The sequence below is a fragment of the Doryrhamphus excisus genome, linkage group LG18, assembly GCF_037039965.1.
Source record: "Doryrhamphus excisus strain RoL-2023G ecotype Guam linkage group LG18, RoL_Dexc_Guam_v1.1, whole genome shotgun sequence".
Lineage (NCBI taxonomy): Eukaryota > Metazoa > Chordata > Actinopteri > Syngnathiformes > Syngnathidae > Doryrhamphus > Doryrhamphus excisus.
Genome location: NC_136374.1, coordinates 14,070,482 through 14,088,472, shown reverse-complemented (window position 1 = coordinate 14,088,472; position 17,991 = coordinate 14,070,482). Strand labels below are relative to the sequence as shown.

At 39.2% G+C, this 17,991-nt stretch overlaps 1 protein-coding gene across 2 annotated transcripts in view; it reads left to right on the top strand.

Moving 5' to 3' along the window:
- Nucleotides 1–17,991, top strand: part of igsf21a (immunoglobin superfamily, member 21a) — a 186,408-nt gene that overhangs the window by 144,605 nt on the left and 23,812 nt on the right. For both annotated transcript variants that reach the window (XM_058054591.2, XM_058054592.2), the window contains exon 6: nucleotides 16,584–17,067. In XM_058054591.2, the coding sequence (XP_057910574.2) occupies nucleotides 16,584–17,067 (484 nt within the window). The remainder of the gene's footprint in view (nucleotides 1–16,583; nucleotides 17,068–17,991) is intronic.

The window sequence follows — 17,991 nt, the reverse complement described above, 5'->3', positions numbered from 1 at the left end:
AACTTTTAGTAATATTACATTGATGAGACAATAGCTACCGCAGGAAGTAGGCGGTTAATGCTAACATCTGAGCCCATATTAAGTCTTATAATTGTCTAAGATGTCTCAGTTTATATTATTATATCTATAATATTTGCTAATAGGAATTTAAAAATGGGCTGCACGGTGTATGAGTGGTTAGCCAGCAGGCATCACAACCAGAAGACCTGGGTTCAATTCCACCCTCGGCCATCTGTGTGTGGAGTTTGCATGTTCTCCCCGTGCATGCGTGGGTTTTCTCCGGGTACTCCGGTTTCCTCCCACATTATGAATGTGAGTGTGAATGGTTGTTTGTCTATATGTGCCCTGTGATTGGCTGGCTTGCGACCAGCCCGCCTCTCGCCCGAAGACAGCTGGGATAGGCTCCAGCACCCCCTGCAACCCTCGTTGAAAATAAGCGGTAGAAAATGAATGAATGAATGAATATAAACGTGACTATAGGGGTGCTATTTTGTCTCTAAATGACTCTAATAATGCTAAAGATGTATTTAAAAGGGTATGAACAGGTATTCTCTGCTCTAACCATGAAAATATTCAATTTATGAAGAAGGAATCACAGACATTTGCTTATCATGTTGAACTCTGGAGGGTTTATGATTAGGTGCAATGATTTAACAAGAAAACATGCTTTGAAGACTCCATGACGGTTCTAGTTTTATGGTTATCATTCCATGGTTATTCTATATCAATACTGGTACCCATACATCTCTGTGAAGGCATCACCAAAATACAATAGGACAAAAAGAAATCACCAGTTATGTTGACATCTTGTATTTTTCCGAATGACAACGGTTTGACTTTGGAGGCCTTTTGGTGTGACTCCAGGTTGAATTAATTTTATTGTTTATCATTATTTTTAACCCATCTGATAAAAGTCTCCTGCAAATAGCTAAATCATTTACATGAGTGCTTCCTGTTTGTTAAAGAAAATTAAATTTATCAAATGCGAGCATTCATATTTTAATTAAAGCAGCAACGTGTGACAGACAGCATGTGAACATGATGTTAAAACATAGATACCAACTAATATTGCTTTAATACTTCCAAGCTGATCCTTGACTTAAAGGTGACGCCACCTCATCGTTAAAGTATAGCACCTTTTACGAAACTGAATAATAACGTTACAGATGGCTGCACCAACAGCAGTGACATGATGTTAATAATGTGCCCACATAAATCTAATTTGTACATAATCATAAATGGATGCATAAGCAGGCTGAGGAGATCTGCAAACATCCCAAGTAGCCGGGTGTCATTGGAGAGCCCCCACTGGGTCATTAATCATTGTCCACGGGTGTATGCTAATGAACTCCCAAGGCGCGGCACACGCATCTCTCGCAATTATAAGCCCAGTGAGAGGTGAATGCAAGGTGAATGTGATTTCCGCCTCTCAGGTGCCTTCCTGGTCAACACTCGTTTCTGTGCTGATGTCAAGACGTTTAAGCCGTCTCGTTTTTTTCCGAGGCAGACAAGAGGAAAAGAGAATGGACCGTGTGATGGTGGTTAATTAGCTTCGCAATTATTGAGTCACTGACCAAATGAGTGGGGATGAAAAGAACATCTTCAAGATGAAAATGAAGGTCATAATAGTGCTAAAACAAGGAACAATTTTTGGTCATTTGCACCTCAGTATAATCGAGTGATTTTTGACAGGCTGTATTATGTATTGTGACGTATTGTAAAGTGCAGAAAGTACACATCTGGTGCTAACAATGTACTTTGCGACCTTAGATTTTGCATAAAAAATAACTGACATCAAATACATTGTTTCATTTTCTTTTTCAAAGAAAATCTGTTTCCCGGGAATAAAAAAAAATAGAAACAGAAACCCTATCAGTGTACATTATTAAACAAATAATGATAATAATGGCTGCACGGCGGTCGAGTAGTTAGCACGCAGACCTCAAAGCTAGAAGACCAGGGTTCAATTCCACCCTCGGCCATCTCTGTGTGGAGTTTGCATGTTGTCCCCGTGCATGCGTGGGTTTTCTCCGGGTACTCCGGTTTCCTCCCACATTCCAAAAACATGCTAGGTTAATTGACGACTCCATATTGTCCATAGGTATGAATGTGAGTGTGAATGGTTGTTTGTCTATATGTGCCCTGTGATTGGCTGGCCACCAGTCCAGGGTGTACCCCGCCTCTGTATTATTTTATTAACTGTATTATGAAAAGCAGGAAGTGAACAAATGAAACAGTTACTGATTGTAAAAGTAAACTGTATTATGGAAAGCAGGAAGTGAACAAATGTAACAGTTACTGATTGTAAAAGTAAACTGTATTATGGAAAGCAGGAAGTGAACAAATGAAACAGTTACTGATTGTAAAAGTAAACTGTATTATGGAAAGCAGGAAGTGAACAAATGTAACAGTTACTGATTGTAAAAATACCAGATGGAGGGGTAGGATTTACTAATAAGCTTTGCCTCTTCCTACTCCTTTCGGACATGTGGAACTGTGAACTGATTATGTGATGCATTCAATTGTAATCTGATGCATGTTCAAATGAAATAATACCATTACCAATACCACCTACACAGGTTTGTTATTCTCTGTGTATGATAGCATGTGCTGAAACTTTGCAAAAGTTATTCAACTTCATGAGGGGGGAAAAAAACCCCTGCTAATCTGCTCACACACACACACACAAAGAGGTTTAATCAGCCGGCAGTGTGAGTGAGAACACCTGTGTGTGAAGGACCCACTGCGTTGTTCTCATGCATGGAAATTACAAAGGCTACAAAGATGTACGTGAGGCTTCCGTGACACCTTCGTACTTGACTGCCACTCATTCTCATCCATGTTTGCACTGTAATAATGCATAAAGCAATGAAGTCAAGAAGAGGAAGAATACATAATCAGTCAAATCACAATGGCTATGTTGGTATTCTCTAAAAGTTGAATTTGATGTCTAAAGGATAAACTTATGTACTTAGTGTTTTTTTGTTTTTTTTCCCTGATGTCATCACAAAGTGTACCATGTTTCTGTTGTTTTGCAACTGCTGCTAATTTTAGCTAATGCGCCTATTCAGTTCAGGTACGTGCATCATTCTTGGTCGGAGCATTGCTCAATGTCAGTAATTGTCATTGTACTGCTCTATGCTGTATGCCTGCCATTGCACCGCAGTTATTATTATTATTATTATTCAAATATACCTTTTACCTACAAGCAGGTCTCATCTCTCGCAAGTACATATCATTGAAATGATGAGCTTGGTGTTAAATAAACTAAAAAAATAATATAGTTGAAAACAAGGTGAATGCGAACAAACAGCGGTGAGTGATTATCTTCCACGTCAATGTAGCGACTTAAATTACATGCTGTCTTTGAACACAACCATAATCGCTCAGAATTACCGGCTTGCATGTGAGGTCAAATCTGGTTGGCAGTTGTCACAGGCCCATACACATAGTGTACAAAGAAACTTTATTATTGTATTACGACAACATACCCGGGGGGTGTAATTATACACACTTCTGCCTGAGGACATCGGTTCGATTCCCAGAATTGTGTCAAGAAGGGAGCCTGATGGGAAAAACGGAAAAAGGAAAGCAAATGAATGTTTTTCTATAAAACCAGCAATACTTTGCATTATGTTCTGTTTTGTACATGCAAACAAATAACAGTGATATGTGAACTTTCTTCACATTTAGTCTCAATTGTTTAGAAATCAGTTTTTTAACAATAGTGTACTATACAATACGATGCAGGCCTCTACAAGTAACACTTTTTTTTTTTTTTACAAACATGCGTATATGAAATTGTGTCACAACAGAAAAAAATTCTGAGCGATTTCATTCCATATAAAATATGGACCGGGTTTGTTGTGATAAATTAGTTTGCATGCAAATGAATCCTTGTTGCTATGCAACCGCTCTATGCATCCTTCCAGCAGGCATTTGTTTTTCTTTTCACCCAACACCGCTAAAACATCCTGCTCATTTTTAATTAGCATAATAAGCTTTAAGACATTTTTTTTTTAAACATAGTCACTTTGAAGAGTTACATTTTCTGTTAATGCCTCATACAACATGATGATGCTACTTGGGTCGCACTGGGGCCGGAAGCGGAGTTTGATGGTTATCTATTTTGGGATGGTAACCTTGTGATGGTAAACTTGGCACCGCTAAAAACAATTAAAATTATTGCATGAATTCGGTTGAAACCGTCTGCTTCATCAAACGTTATGTAGTGAAATAGGAATGGAATGTCCATATTGTATTGACAGTATAGGGAAATGGCGGGTAATTCACTGTGCATAGCGAAGAATTCGTTTTTTTGAAATATTTTATCTAAAAGCCAAAGCAGATGCCTTTTTAAAAAGCTATCGACCACATGTAAAAGTTCAATCAATTTGTCCTACTTGACAGTTATTGGCATGTGGCATTTTTTTCCTTCTCTACTCGCATAGCCACAATTGATGTTCCGAAGACATACAGCCAATTACCGAATTAGAGAGAACACATGTAAATGGGGACTTCACAAAGAAGCGTGAAAAATTTAAAGGTTGAATCATTTTAAGAATCCGTTTCAAGAACTTAGACCCTGTCCATACGGGAATGCTCTTGTTTTGTTTTTTTGGTTGTTTTTTTTTGGGCCAAAACAAGTTCTTTAAAAAAGAATTGCGTCCACACTTTTACTGATTACTGAGTGAAAATGATGTTACGCATCAGGCACACCAACACAAAACCGCATGACACACCAAAACAATAGAAGAAGAGAAAATGCATGCTCACAAAGGTTGAGATGAGGATGCTGATGTTCTCATTGGGAGTGACCAGGATGGATAGGATCAGGAAGGAGTACATCAGAGGGCCATTACATATTAGAGTCATATTAGAGGCCAGACTGCAATGGTTCGGACATGTACAGAGGAGAGATAGTCAATATATTGGTAACAGGATGCCGTTAGAGACCAAAGAGGAGGTTTATGGATGTAGTGAAGGAGGACATAAGGGTAGTTGGTGTGAGAGAGACAGATGCAGAAGACAGGATTTGATGGAGGTGATTGATTTGCTTTGGCGACCCCTGAAGGGAAAAGCTCGAAAAGAAAGAAGAAGAAGAAACGGTTTTCTTTTCCATACGGCAATGACAAGGATTTTCAATCAATCAGATTTTCCCACCCTGGAAGCCATTTTCAAAAAATACAATTTCAGGGCACTCAGAACGGCATTGCCTTGTGAATAAAAGGAAAAAAAAAGGATAAAATACTTAAGGTTTTGACCCAAAAACATTCTGGTGTGGACAGGCATGAGCATCAAATGGCACCTACACCCTCCTTTTAAAAACCTTTGCTTTCTATCTGGAGACAGCTGACATGCTCTTGAAGGTTCACACACTGCACATGTTTGTCATCGGCGGCATTGTATTTTGAGATGTGTTGCAATGTGACGTCAGTGCTTTCTTAGCATCGCTAATGGCTCCCCAGTACCACTCATTAGCACGTCCTTGGAGCACGAGTGCGCACTGATTGAAAAAGAGGGTCGATAATGATAGTTAATAACAAGGAAAGCTGATGAAGTCGTGGCAAGGAGCCTTCTCTATGCCGCTTCTCTTTTTGAATCACGAAAACAATAAACATGAATGCGTACGCTGACAGAATTATGTTTGCTCTAACAAACCGCCATCACGGATTTGAAAATAAATAATCAAGATTTAAAGTGAAGCTGTAATAGGGTTCACGCAGGGTACCATTTGTCTGTAGCGTAACTCTGACAATGTCAGAGTTATTAAAATGGATATGTTTCCATCCATTGTTTGCACATTAAAGGGGTTTCATAACAGTGGTTTCATTGATTGTGGCTTTATTCCTGGCACTGTAAGAGCTTACAGTATACAAGAAAATAAACAGAATTGATATAAGGTTAAAAACACACATAATGATTTAACCTGGGAATAAGCTCAATTTGCATGAATACCTTATGCAAATTTAATCAAACAACATTTATTTTATGTCTTTTCCCAATCTGAATATGATTTAATATGAAGACCTGATTCTTCTTTTTTCATATTTGTAGGAAATATACCGCAGACCAAGATGTCATTTTTTTCTAAAATAAATAATGTCAAAGGTCAGTGATGTTACATACAATAGATGTTGGGCGTTATGAGATATATATTCATTTTCAAAAAGACATATGTAATGGATACGAGCCGGTGTAGCTATGGAAGTGAGCCCTGAAAGAATTTTGGGATTGCTTAAAACGCTCGGTTTCAGAAGGTGTGGTAAAACATGCTCTTTGTGATGTCACAGAGGGACGGACTTCCTTATATGGTTCGTAGTTAGGAAGCACTTTGGGCTTGTGACCAATCACAGCAGAGTGGGCGTTCCCAAATAAATGAAAACAGACCGTTTTGGCAGGAAGCACAAATCAAAGGAAATACAGCTGGAATAGCTGCAGATTCTGGAGGATCTAGAAAGTTTTCTGTGCAGGTTATTTTGTGTAACTGCTTTGTAGGAGACCACAATGAAAAATGAGCATAATAGGTCCCCTTTAGGAAGGCATTTGCCCTTACGACGTGTATTAATGACACAACAAAATGATGTTAACCGAAAAACACGCTAAAACCTGCCATTTGTGATGTCACAGCGGGGTGGATTTCCTTATATGGCTCATATTTATGAAGCACTTTGGGCTTGTGACCAATCACAGCAGAGTGGGCGTTCCCAAATAAATTAAAACGGACCGTTTTGGCAGCAAGCACAAATCAAAAGAAATACAGCTGGAATGGGTGCAGATTTTGGAAGATCTAGAAAGTTTTCTGTGCGGGTTATTTTGTGTAACTGCTTTATAGGAGACCACAATGAAAAATGAGCATAATAGATCCCCTTTAAGAAGGCATTTGCCCTTATGACGTGTATTAATGACACGTCAAAATGACGTTAACTGAAAAACACGCTAACTGGGGTGTGTGCTATCCATAGTTCCAATGCATATGTAAAAAATACGACATGTGCTATGTTGCATTACGATTTGTTAGTTCACCTTCGTAGAATGTGCCCTCACTTTTCAATTGAGGTGAATCTAATCTGTCTGCTGACTTCTCTGAAAATAGTTTGAATGGGCGCTTCGGTGGTGGATGACAATGCAGGCCTTGGACTTGCTGGTAGTAGTTGCTAGAGCCAAACAAGATCATAGTGGATGTTGATAATGGTGACAATAAGAAAGATAGCTGGCTACTGATGCTTCTTTGTTGAACGTTTCAATAACAATGAAAGGCGTATCATTCCAAGAGGCATCCCTCAGAGTTTGTTAACATCACCCTGTTGTCATATGCGCCATGTTGTGGAATTCATTGCAGTGTTCTTTTTTTCTATTCATAGGCTGCACAAAGCACATAAACAGGACCTATGTTGCTCCCCTATCCTTCAATCTATCATTGTTATCAAGCTAATCATTTGCATGGGCTAAGCGTTTAAAAAAAAGCAGCAGATACAATTGCATTGTGGTGGGCACTAAGGAGACGAATCATGACAGAAATTAGAAGCATGAAGATCAGGTTTTAGCTGCTACAGTATAATAAGACTATGGCATGTGTAAGGTTTCTTCAGTGCTTTATTTTTTATCTTATTATGTTTCCTCCTACTTACCTGTATATCTATGTCGGCTTCTGGATGCTTGAATTTCCCTTGGGAAATAAAGTACCTATGTGTCTGGTTACTAAATATAATATAATATAGGTTCACAAACTATGGTAGTTATTGTGAACGACCCATGTTTTTGGATGGGTTTATTCATTTATCCGACATATCTGTGTTCTCCCCGGGTGTGCATGGGTTTTTTCCAGTTTCCTCCCACATTCCAAAAACATGCATGTTAGGTTAATTGCTGATTCAAAATTTTCAAAATTTTGGTTGTTTGTCTATATGTTCCCTGTGATTGGCGAGCGAACAGTCCAGGATATACCCCGCCTCTCGGAGTCAGCTGGAATAGGCTCCAGCATACCCCCGCAGCCCCAGTTTACACCGTCAGGTCTGGAACCGATTAATAGCGCTAAACATGTCCTTCTTCACGACATCCATAAACGTCCTCTTTGGTCTACCTCTACGCCTCCTGCCTGGCAGCTCTAAAGCAGCATCCTTCTACCAATATATTCACTCTCTCTCCTCTGGACATGTCCCAACCCTCTGATGTACTCGTTCCTGATCCTATCCATCCTGGTCACTCCCAATGAGAACCTCAGCATCATCATCTCTGCTACATCCAGTTCTACTTCCTGTCTTTTCTTCAGTGGCGTTACTCTTAATATTCCACCTTTATTCTTGTAAAAAGACAGCTCTTGTGATTGAACACGCCTGGCTTAGGATAATGGGACCGTACCATTTTTTTACATTTTGGGGCAGACAAAGTGTCTGGTCAGAATACAAAAGTAATTGGAGACCATGAAGATCACCAAAATGGCAAATGGAAGAAAATAACAATAATTCATGATGTACTCATTTCTGATCCTATCCATCCTGGTCACTCCCAATGAGAACCTCAGCATCATCATCTGTGCTACATCCAGTTCTACTTCCTGTCTTTTCTTCAGTGGCGTTACTCTTAATATTCCACCTTTATTCTTGTAAAAAGACTCTTGTCATTGAACACCCCTGACTTAGGATAATGGGACCGTACCATTTTTTTACATTTTGGGGCAGAGAAAGTGTCTGGTCAGAATACAAAAGCAATTGGAGACCATGAAGATCACCAAAATGGCAAATGGAAGAAAATAACAATAATTCATGATGTACTCGTTCCTGATCCTATCCATCCTGGTCACTCCCAATGAGAACCTCAGCATCATCATCTCTGCTACATCCAGTTCTACTTCCTGTCTTTTCTTCAGTGGCGTTACTCTTAATATTCCACCTTTATTCTTGTAAAAAGACAGCTCTTGTGATTGAACACCCCTGACTTAGGATAATGGGACCGTACCATTTTTTTACATTTTGGGGCAGACAAAGTGTCTGGTCAGAATACAAAAGCAATTGGAGACCATGAAGATCACCAAAATGGCAAATGGAAGAAAATAACAATAATTCATGATGTACTTGTTTCTGATCCTATCCATCCTGGTCACTCCCGATGAGAACCTTAGCATTCTCATCTCTGCTACCTCTGCTTCCTTTTGGGGCAGAGAAAGGGGTCAGAATATGAAAGCAATTGGAGACTATTAGTATAACATCAACTTCTGAATGAAATAATAGTTTAGTTTTAATTATGAACATTTCAAAAGGAAATATATGCTTTCATGAATTAATTTCACTGCCCAAGATGGAGGACTACGTATATATACCCAAACTCAATAGGTGGTGAAAAGACTTTTACAAAAAAGTATCAGAACTTTTCCTTGAGACGGAAAGGCTGCATGTACTTCATATACAAATAAAAGGTAAGAACACAAATATTTTTCGGTTTAAAAAAAACCAAACAATTGTGTCTAAGACGTATCTGAAAATATTTAGAACATTAAACCAAAGTGGATATTCTGCTCCCCCCCCCCTCTTCATAAGCACTCCAAACCAACTACCTTATTCTTTTACTCGTCTTTCCCGCTCGAGAGGGGAGTTTGTTTGTTATTTACAAGTCTTCTATTTTCAGCAGCAATTTAATGAGCCATGTTTGGTGACTGCAGCTTTTTCTTTCTCCTGTGTGTGTGGTTTTTTTTTTTTTTTCTCATATCCAATTACACGTTGAATGTCGTAAAATCACGAGGGCCTCACTCATTCAAGGCGGTGCTCAGCAACTTGTCCGTGTCACTTTGGGAGATGTAAATCTTTATTTTTGACACGTATCACAATGAGCGACATCCTCTGGCAGCTTCATAATCACTAGAGGAAAATTAATCAGTGTTTGCACTTCCAGTTGATGACACTTCAGTGTTTTTTTTTTTGTGTGTGTTTGTGTTTTTACTGCCTGTCAAAGTGAGATATCTGGAAAATTACATTTTAGCGTTGGAAATAAATAAACACAAAGCATACAAGTCATTAGATGCTCTCTTTAGATGCAAATATTTAAAAACACAGTATGGTGCTGGTGGTTCATTTGGTCGGGAACATTAGTTTCCTTTGTCTGTTCGATGGCCCACTTTAGCGGCTCATATCTCAAATGAATGCAATTACAGCTTTCACTGTATTTTTTTTGTTGCTTTGGTTTTTAAGAAGAAAATGAGTTTTAAACATGGAATGTCAGATTTCAAACAAAAGCATAGTGTGCTAAGTCGCATGGGCTTTAAATGTCATATTAATGTGATATTTAACAACTGCATGACTCGGAAACAGAAGTGAATCGTGGTGAGTGTCTTAGTAATATAATATCATGAGCCACCACGGGAATATACATTAATAAATAAGAATACAGTGATTCTGACTAGTAAAAGGAATTTAGGCTCATTCTGTCAGTTCTGACGACTCCATGAAAAAAAATGTTTGCCCTTTGGGCTACAACATGGCTCCTCAGATTTTTTTTGTTCATTTACTGAATCTATTACAGAACACGGAATAATGTAACATGAATATAACATAAAATAAGGAACTCAAACAATGCACAACGATGAGTCAATTCAAGAAACAATACAAGCAGTTGATGTTTGCTAAATACAAGGATGAAGAGTCTTGAACCAGTCATGATGTGCTATATATATCACTATATTGACACTTACTATGGTACCCATTATGTACCTCGTACTTCTGTACAAGGTACATTATTTAAAAAATAATAATAATAATAAAAAAACCTTAAACTGTATCATGGAAAGCAGGAAGTGAACAAATGTAACAGTTACTGATTGTAAAAGTACCAGATAGAGGGGTAGGATTTAATAAGCTTTGTTTCTTCCTACTCCTTTTGGACATGTGGAACTGTGAACTGATTATGTGATGCATTCAATTGTAATCTGATGCATGTTCAAATGAAATAAAACCATTACCATAAAATGGTGAAAAATGTCTACAAAACAGTTATAGTTTCTGCACAATTTCTGCTTGAAATGATATTTTAACCTTACATACTCCATCCATCCATCCATTTTCTATACCGCTTATCATATGCTGGAGCCTATCTCAGCTGACTTGTATAGGTGCTAAATATTCCCTTCCCATTGTGCTATTGGGTTAACACTACAAAGCACTCCAGGCCCAAGTCAATAAAACAGTGATGGCTATTGAATGTTCTTGTGCGGTCGCATTAAGCAAGCGCTACAAATTGTGTTGAGGTTTTAAGATAAAGTGGCATGCACTAAAAGTACTAAGCCACCCAGGACAACTGTTGGAAGTAGCAGTAGATTTATTTGTTGGCCACTTTTCCATGGAGATCGATATTGTAAGACTTGATTAAAGCAACACTGTAAATAAGACACTTGCGACAAGGGAACCTCAATAAGGTCAAATTGGGAGTTAGCGGTAATCACACATGGAACACTGTGATCTTGATATTGTTATTGAAGACACTTCCTGGCAGCTGTTTTATTATTTTGATTCCATTTGGATGATTAACTTGGCAGGCAAACTTATAATAGAAGTTATAGACTAAAACTGTTTCACGACTACTAATACTTCTATTATTATTACTACTGCTACTATAGCTACAGTACAGTAATTCCTCATTTATCACAGTTATTTGGTTCCAGACCCAATCATGATAAGTGAATCCAAACGTAGTATTGCTGTGGCGACCCCTAAAGGGAAAAGCCGAAAGTGAAAGAAGAAAACTCCTTGTGTTTTTGGAATGTGGGAGGAAACCGGAGAAAACCCACGCACGAGGAGAACATGCAAATTTCACACTGAGATGCCCAAGCGAAGCATCAAACCCAGGTCTTCCCGCACAAAGACAAAGAAGCCAAAAAACCTACCACCTACCATCAACCAGTCAACCAATGGTTGACTTGAGTGTTACGGTATCTGTCATGTCTGAACAATGTGACATTTCTGATATCTAGTGGCCAGAATACTACATACAAGATCACCAAAATGGCAAATGGAAGAAAATAACAATAATTCATGATGTACTTGTTCCTGATCCTATCCATCCTGGTCACTCCCGATGAGAACCTCAGCATTCTCATCTCTGCTACCTTAAGTTCTGCTTCCTGTCTTTTCCTCAGTGGCGTTACTCTTAATATTTCAATATTTCACTTTTATTCTTGTAAAAAGACAGCCCTTGTCCTTGAACAACCCTGACTTAGGACAATGGGACCGTACCATTTTTTTACATTTTGGGGCAGAGAAAGTGTCTGGTCATAATTCGAAAGTCCATGAAGATCACCAAAATGACAAATTGAAGAAAATGACAATAATTCATGATGTACTTGTTCTTGATCCTATCCATCCTGGTCACTCTCAATGAGAACCTCAGCATTCTCATCTCTGCTACCTACAGTTCTGCTTCCTGTCTTTTTGTCTGTGGTGTTGCACTTAATATTTCACCTTTATTCTTGTAAAAAGGCAGCTCTTGTCCTTGAACACCCCTGACTTAGGACAATGGGACTGTACCATTTTTTTTACATTTTGGGGCAGAGAAAGTGTCTGGTCATAATATGAAAGCAATTGGAGACTATGAAGCTCACCAAAATGGCAAATGGAAGAAAATAATAATTCATGATGTACTCGTTCCTGATCCTATCCATCCTGGTCACTCCCGATGAGAACCTCAGCATTCTCATTTCTGCTACCTTCAGTTCTGCTTCCTGACTTTTCTTCAGTGGTGTTACTCTTATTATTTCACCTTTATTCTTGTAAAAAGACAGCTCTTGTCCTTGAACACCCCTCACCAAAATGGCAAATGGAAGAAAATAACAATAATTCATCAAGCAAAATTAATGTCGTTATAGTACGGTAATGTTTTCCAAAAACGGTTTCCTTAAAGAGTATTTGAACATGCACGACAATATATACATCAGGAACGGATGTTTGCATGGAGTTCATAACCACACTGGATGGTGTAACATGTAAACACGGAACACTAGAAGAAGCAAGTCCCCTCAACATGACATTTCACACACGCTCTGATGTCGAAATAATAGCGGGGTTATTGGTATCCATGGAAACATACTCCTGACTCTGAACAGGCCGTATCGCTGAGCATCTTTGAGCTTCTGCACATGACACCCCGCATGCAATCTAATGATGTTGCTTTTGTCGCGGCAAACACAACCCCGGTGACAAGACCGCAAAAAAATAAAAATAAATAAAAATTCAGAAATAGCGTCTAAAAATAAATCGCCTATTTTGCATGAATAAACTCCACAGGTGATCTGATACTCTGATGAGAGTATGTATATATCTGAATGGTTCGAATGTTGTTAAGTTGAACTCCACTGCTGCTGTGCCGCCGAAGGGAGAAAAGCATTTGTCACAATAAAGAAGACTCATTTTCCACGATGTCAGCTTGCATTGTGGTCCAGGGACTTTTACTCTCTCTCTCCTATGTGAAAATAAATGCAATGACTGCTATGATTCCTTAAAGGCTAGGATGTATTAATATTTATTCACACTCATAGATGTATTCACACTGAATGTAGCAGCCCTAAAGGTGCCAGCCACAGTTACTGGCAACATAACTCTACTTCAGTGCAAATATCCAAACATTATGAAGTGCAAAACAAGCTGTAGGGCTCTGCAAAAGATCAGTAATGGAAATTCATTTGTCAACAAAGCATCGTGGGAAAAGCCCTTTTCTCCACTTGTGCACAACTAGCCACTCGGGAGATGAGGGAGGCCATCCGGCTGTCAATCAGTGGAGTTCGCTGTGTAACATGTTGGCATGCAGAGTAAAGGTAGATAGATACTTACTGAGAGATTTATTTCTTGTACTTGTACCTGTTTACATCTTTTTAATGGTAATGGTAATGGTTTTATTTCTTTTGAACATGCATCAGATTACAATTGAATGCATCACATAATCAGTTCACAGTTCCACATGTCCAAAAGGAGTAGGAAGAAACAAAGCTTATTAAATCCTACCCCTCCATCTGGTACTTTTACAATCAGTAACTGTTTCATTTGTTCACTTCCTGCTTTCCAAAATACAGTTTACTTTTACAATCAGTAACTGTTACATTTGTTCACTTCCTGCTTTCCATAATACAGTTTACTTTTAAAATCAGTAACTGTTACATTTGTTCACTTCCTGCTTTCGATAATACAGTTTACTTTTACAATTAGTAACTGTTTCATTTGTTCACTTCCTGCTTTCCAAAATACAGTTTAAGGTTTTTTTTGTAATAATTTACCTCGTACCGAAGTACAAGGTGATATGAGCATCCAATGACATAATGGGTACCATAGTAAGTGTCAATATAGTGATATATATAGCACATCATGACTGGTTCAAGACTCTTCATCCTTGTATTTAGCAAACATCAACTGCTTGTATTGTTTCTTGAATTGGCTCATCGTTGTGCATTGTTTGAGTTCCTTACTCAATCCATTCCATAGTTTGATTCCACATACTGAAATGCTATGGCTTTTTAACGTAGTCCTAGCATATAAGTGTTTCAAATGTACTTCTTCCCCGAGATCATATTTCTCCTCTCTTGTAGAGAAGTATTGGATGACATTTTTAGGTAATTGGTTATTTTTAGCCTTATGCATTATTTTACCTGTTTGAAGATGAACTATATCAGCAAGTTGAAGTATTTGTGATTTTAGAAATAAGGAGTTAGTATGTTTTATGGGAGTGAATGTATGGGTAAAACTCTGGAGACCGAACAGGAGCTAAAATCGAACACAATTAGTTGTTGCTGTTTTCGAGTGGATGACAGTCTGCCATTGCCTCTTATTATCTTGTCCAATAATCTCCAGGCAGTGGACATGTGATCAGTTATAGTTTTATTTTCACTGGATTGGCTCCAACCCCCCACAAATGCTGTAATTATTGCCTGAGTGTTTATTATATAGCACACATAGTAGAGGACAGGGCATTGGACGAGGAAAGTACTGTATTTATCCAAAGTACTGAAGGTATCAACCTTTTTCAGACCCTCTTGACAGTAGAACTGTTGTCAGTGTCAGCTGCAGTGGTGGCTTTCGAGATGAAGCTGAGTCATATAAAAGCGATAAACTACCTTAAATGTTGCTTAATGTTCTTATCAATTACAGTAAAAACATGGAAATTATTCACTTGTTAGGTAATACTAATACCACAGAAGGATTTTTAGCACTCTATGTTGTTCAGGAAATGGGATTTTTTTTCATATTCACACTTGTTAGTAATACCAACAAGTGTGAATATGAAAAAAAAATGTTTGAGAGTATGCAAACATGAATATGTACCTATAGCTGCTGCCCACACTGAACACCTTGTATTGAGGTCAGGATGCAGAAGGCCCCATTGACCACCTTGGGCCCCCAAATGACCAAATACGCCTCTGGTTGGAACTAATCACTTTTATTGAGCATGTTGCTTTGAAACTGCTATATACGTATATATATAAATATATTAATTCATTCATTTTCTACCGTTTATCCTTACGAGGGTCACGGGAGTGCTGGAGCCTACCCCAGCTGTCTTCGGGCGAGAGGCGGGGTACACCCTGGACTGGTTGCCAGCCAATCACAAGGCACATATAGACAAACAACCATTCACACTCACATTCATACCCATGGACAATTTGATATATTTATATATAAATATATTTATATATAAATATATCATATGTAAATAAATAAATATATATAACACACACACATATATATTATATTCATAAAAATTTCTTCGTATTGTATATTTCTGAGACACTGCTCAATTTGCACCATTTTTTTTTACTTTGTTGCGCTTACCAAAGCAAATAACTGGAAATTATATACTAATGATGTACAGTTTTGCATTCGCGATAATTGGACGATGTGGTATATTGCAGAACACAGCAGCAAGAGAACCAATGTTGTAATAGATGTAAAAAGCAATCGGTAAAGACAAACTGGCTCAGTCAGCATTAATACTGCTAATGAGTTAATTGTAAACAACCGTATAGCATGTGTAACAGACTGAGTAGCAACATTTTAAAGCGCATACAGAGGTACTGTAAGGCTGCTGGATGCTGCCTAGTCAGTATACGTTCAATACAGCTACTGCCATCTGAGGGAGTTAATTAAATTTACATAAGAAGGTTGGCTACAGCCACAGCTAAAATGCCAGTGTTTTTTTTTTTGATCAGGCACTAATTAGAGACCCCAGGGGTTATTTTCTTTTGTACTCTTGGTGGTTAAGCGTGAATTGGAACATTCACGGATGTGATGAGACAAAGATTGGACCAGTTTGAGACATATCAACACGATGGACCAAACACAACACCGTTGCATTTCGACACAAGTGTGTCTTTGCTGGATCCAAATGAGCAAAAACTCGAGTCCCAAACGAGATACGCCGGCCCTCCCTTCATGCTGTTGATTGTTTTGATGAATTATGCACGCATGCTTGTCAGTGGGCCAGAAACAGCAAACAAGTGTTACTTTGTTAGAAATGCTGGCATCCTTTCATAAAGGTTGGTTTGAAAGTTTGAATGTGACGAGTTGACAAAGCAGATCAGCCTATTAATGAACGTCTTCTTCTTGTGTCAAAAGGTGTACTTCAAGCGGGACGGTGAGCTGATCGAGGTGATCTCCTACACTCAGCCCACGGCCGGTGATCAGACAGGCGGCGGCTCTGCAGGGTTTCGAGGAGCCAGACCACTCATAAGCCGAGATCTTGACGAAACCAAGATGCAGCGCTCCCTCTCCCTACTGGACCCCGAGAGCCGGTCGGCACGCTTGTACACTGAAGGTCCTCAGCGTGTGCACACTCAGGGCCAGCAGGCCTCCGAGCCCAGCCCCGCCACCGAGGTCATCCCGGAGACAGTGGTGAGCCGAGAGTTCCCCCGCTGGGTCCACAGCACGGACCCTCTCTACTACTTCAGTCACACTCACGTCCCGCAAAGTGATGGCTCTGTGGTGGTGCAGGCCCGACTCACTTGGACTCTCAACCCTCAGCTGGATAACGATGCACTGTTCAGCTGTGAGGTCAAGCACCCGGCACTGTCCATGCCCATGCAGACCGAGATCACGTTAGGTAGGTTTTGGTTTTATTCTTATTCACATTTATCCTCCATCCTCCCCGATCTCATTATTCTTCTGCTTATGACTGCCTCTTCGTTCTCATTAAACGGCAGCTAATTGGGTTTCGGTGGTGAGTGCCAAACTGTCCATGACTGACAAGCCAATTCATGGTGCCAGATCATGATTGGAGACGTCAGATGACAGTCCAGACACAAAGTTGTTCAAATTTGTGAATATCTCTGATAGGACTGGGTTATTATTATTATTATTTCTGTAATTGATTAATCTAGAAAATAGTTTTTCGATGCATCGATTAATCCCTGAAAGTCCCTGATTAGTCCCTGAAAACAAACCACAAACACATGCACAGGGTAATAAAAAATATTCATTCATTAATTTTCTATCGCTTTTCCTCACAAGGGTCGTGGGGGTTGCTGGAGCCTATCCCAGCTGTCTTTGGGCGAGAGGCGGGGTACACCCTGGACTGATCGCCAGCCAATCACAGGGCACATATAGACAAACAACCATTCACACTCACATTCATACCTATGGACAATTTGTAGTCGATTATCCTATTATGTTTTTGGAATGTGGGAGGAAACCGGAGTACCCGGAGAAAACCCACACATGCACGGGGAGAACATGCAAACTCCACACAGAGATGGCCGAGGGTGGAATTGAACCCTGGTCTCCTAGCTGTGACGTCTGCACGCTAACCACTGGACCGCCGTGCTGCTAATAAAAATATATATTTCTAAATGATCTGCCCATATCAAACAAGGAAATTAAAAAAGTTGAAAATTTATGACGTCTTCTCTGGTGCTGGTGCATCGCCGTCGTGCTTTTGTGATATGCCATCTCAATTTTGCATAGGTCATAAACCACTGCATCATTACGTTTTGGCGTGAAGTATTCCTATACTTTGGATACTCTGTTG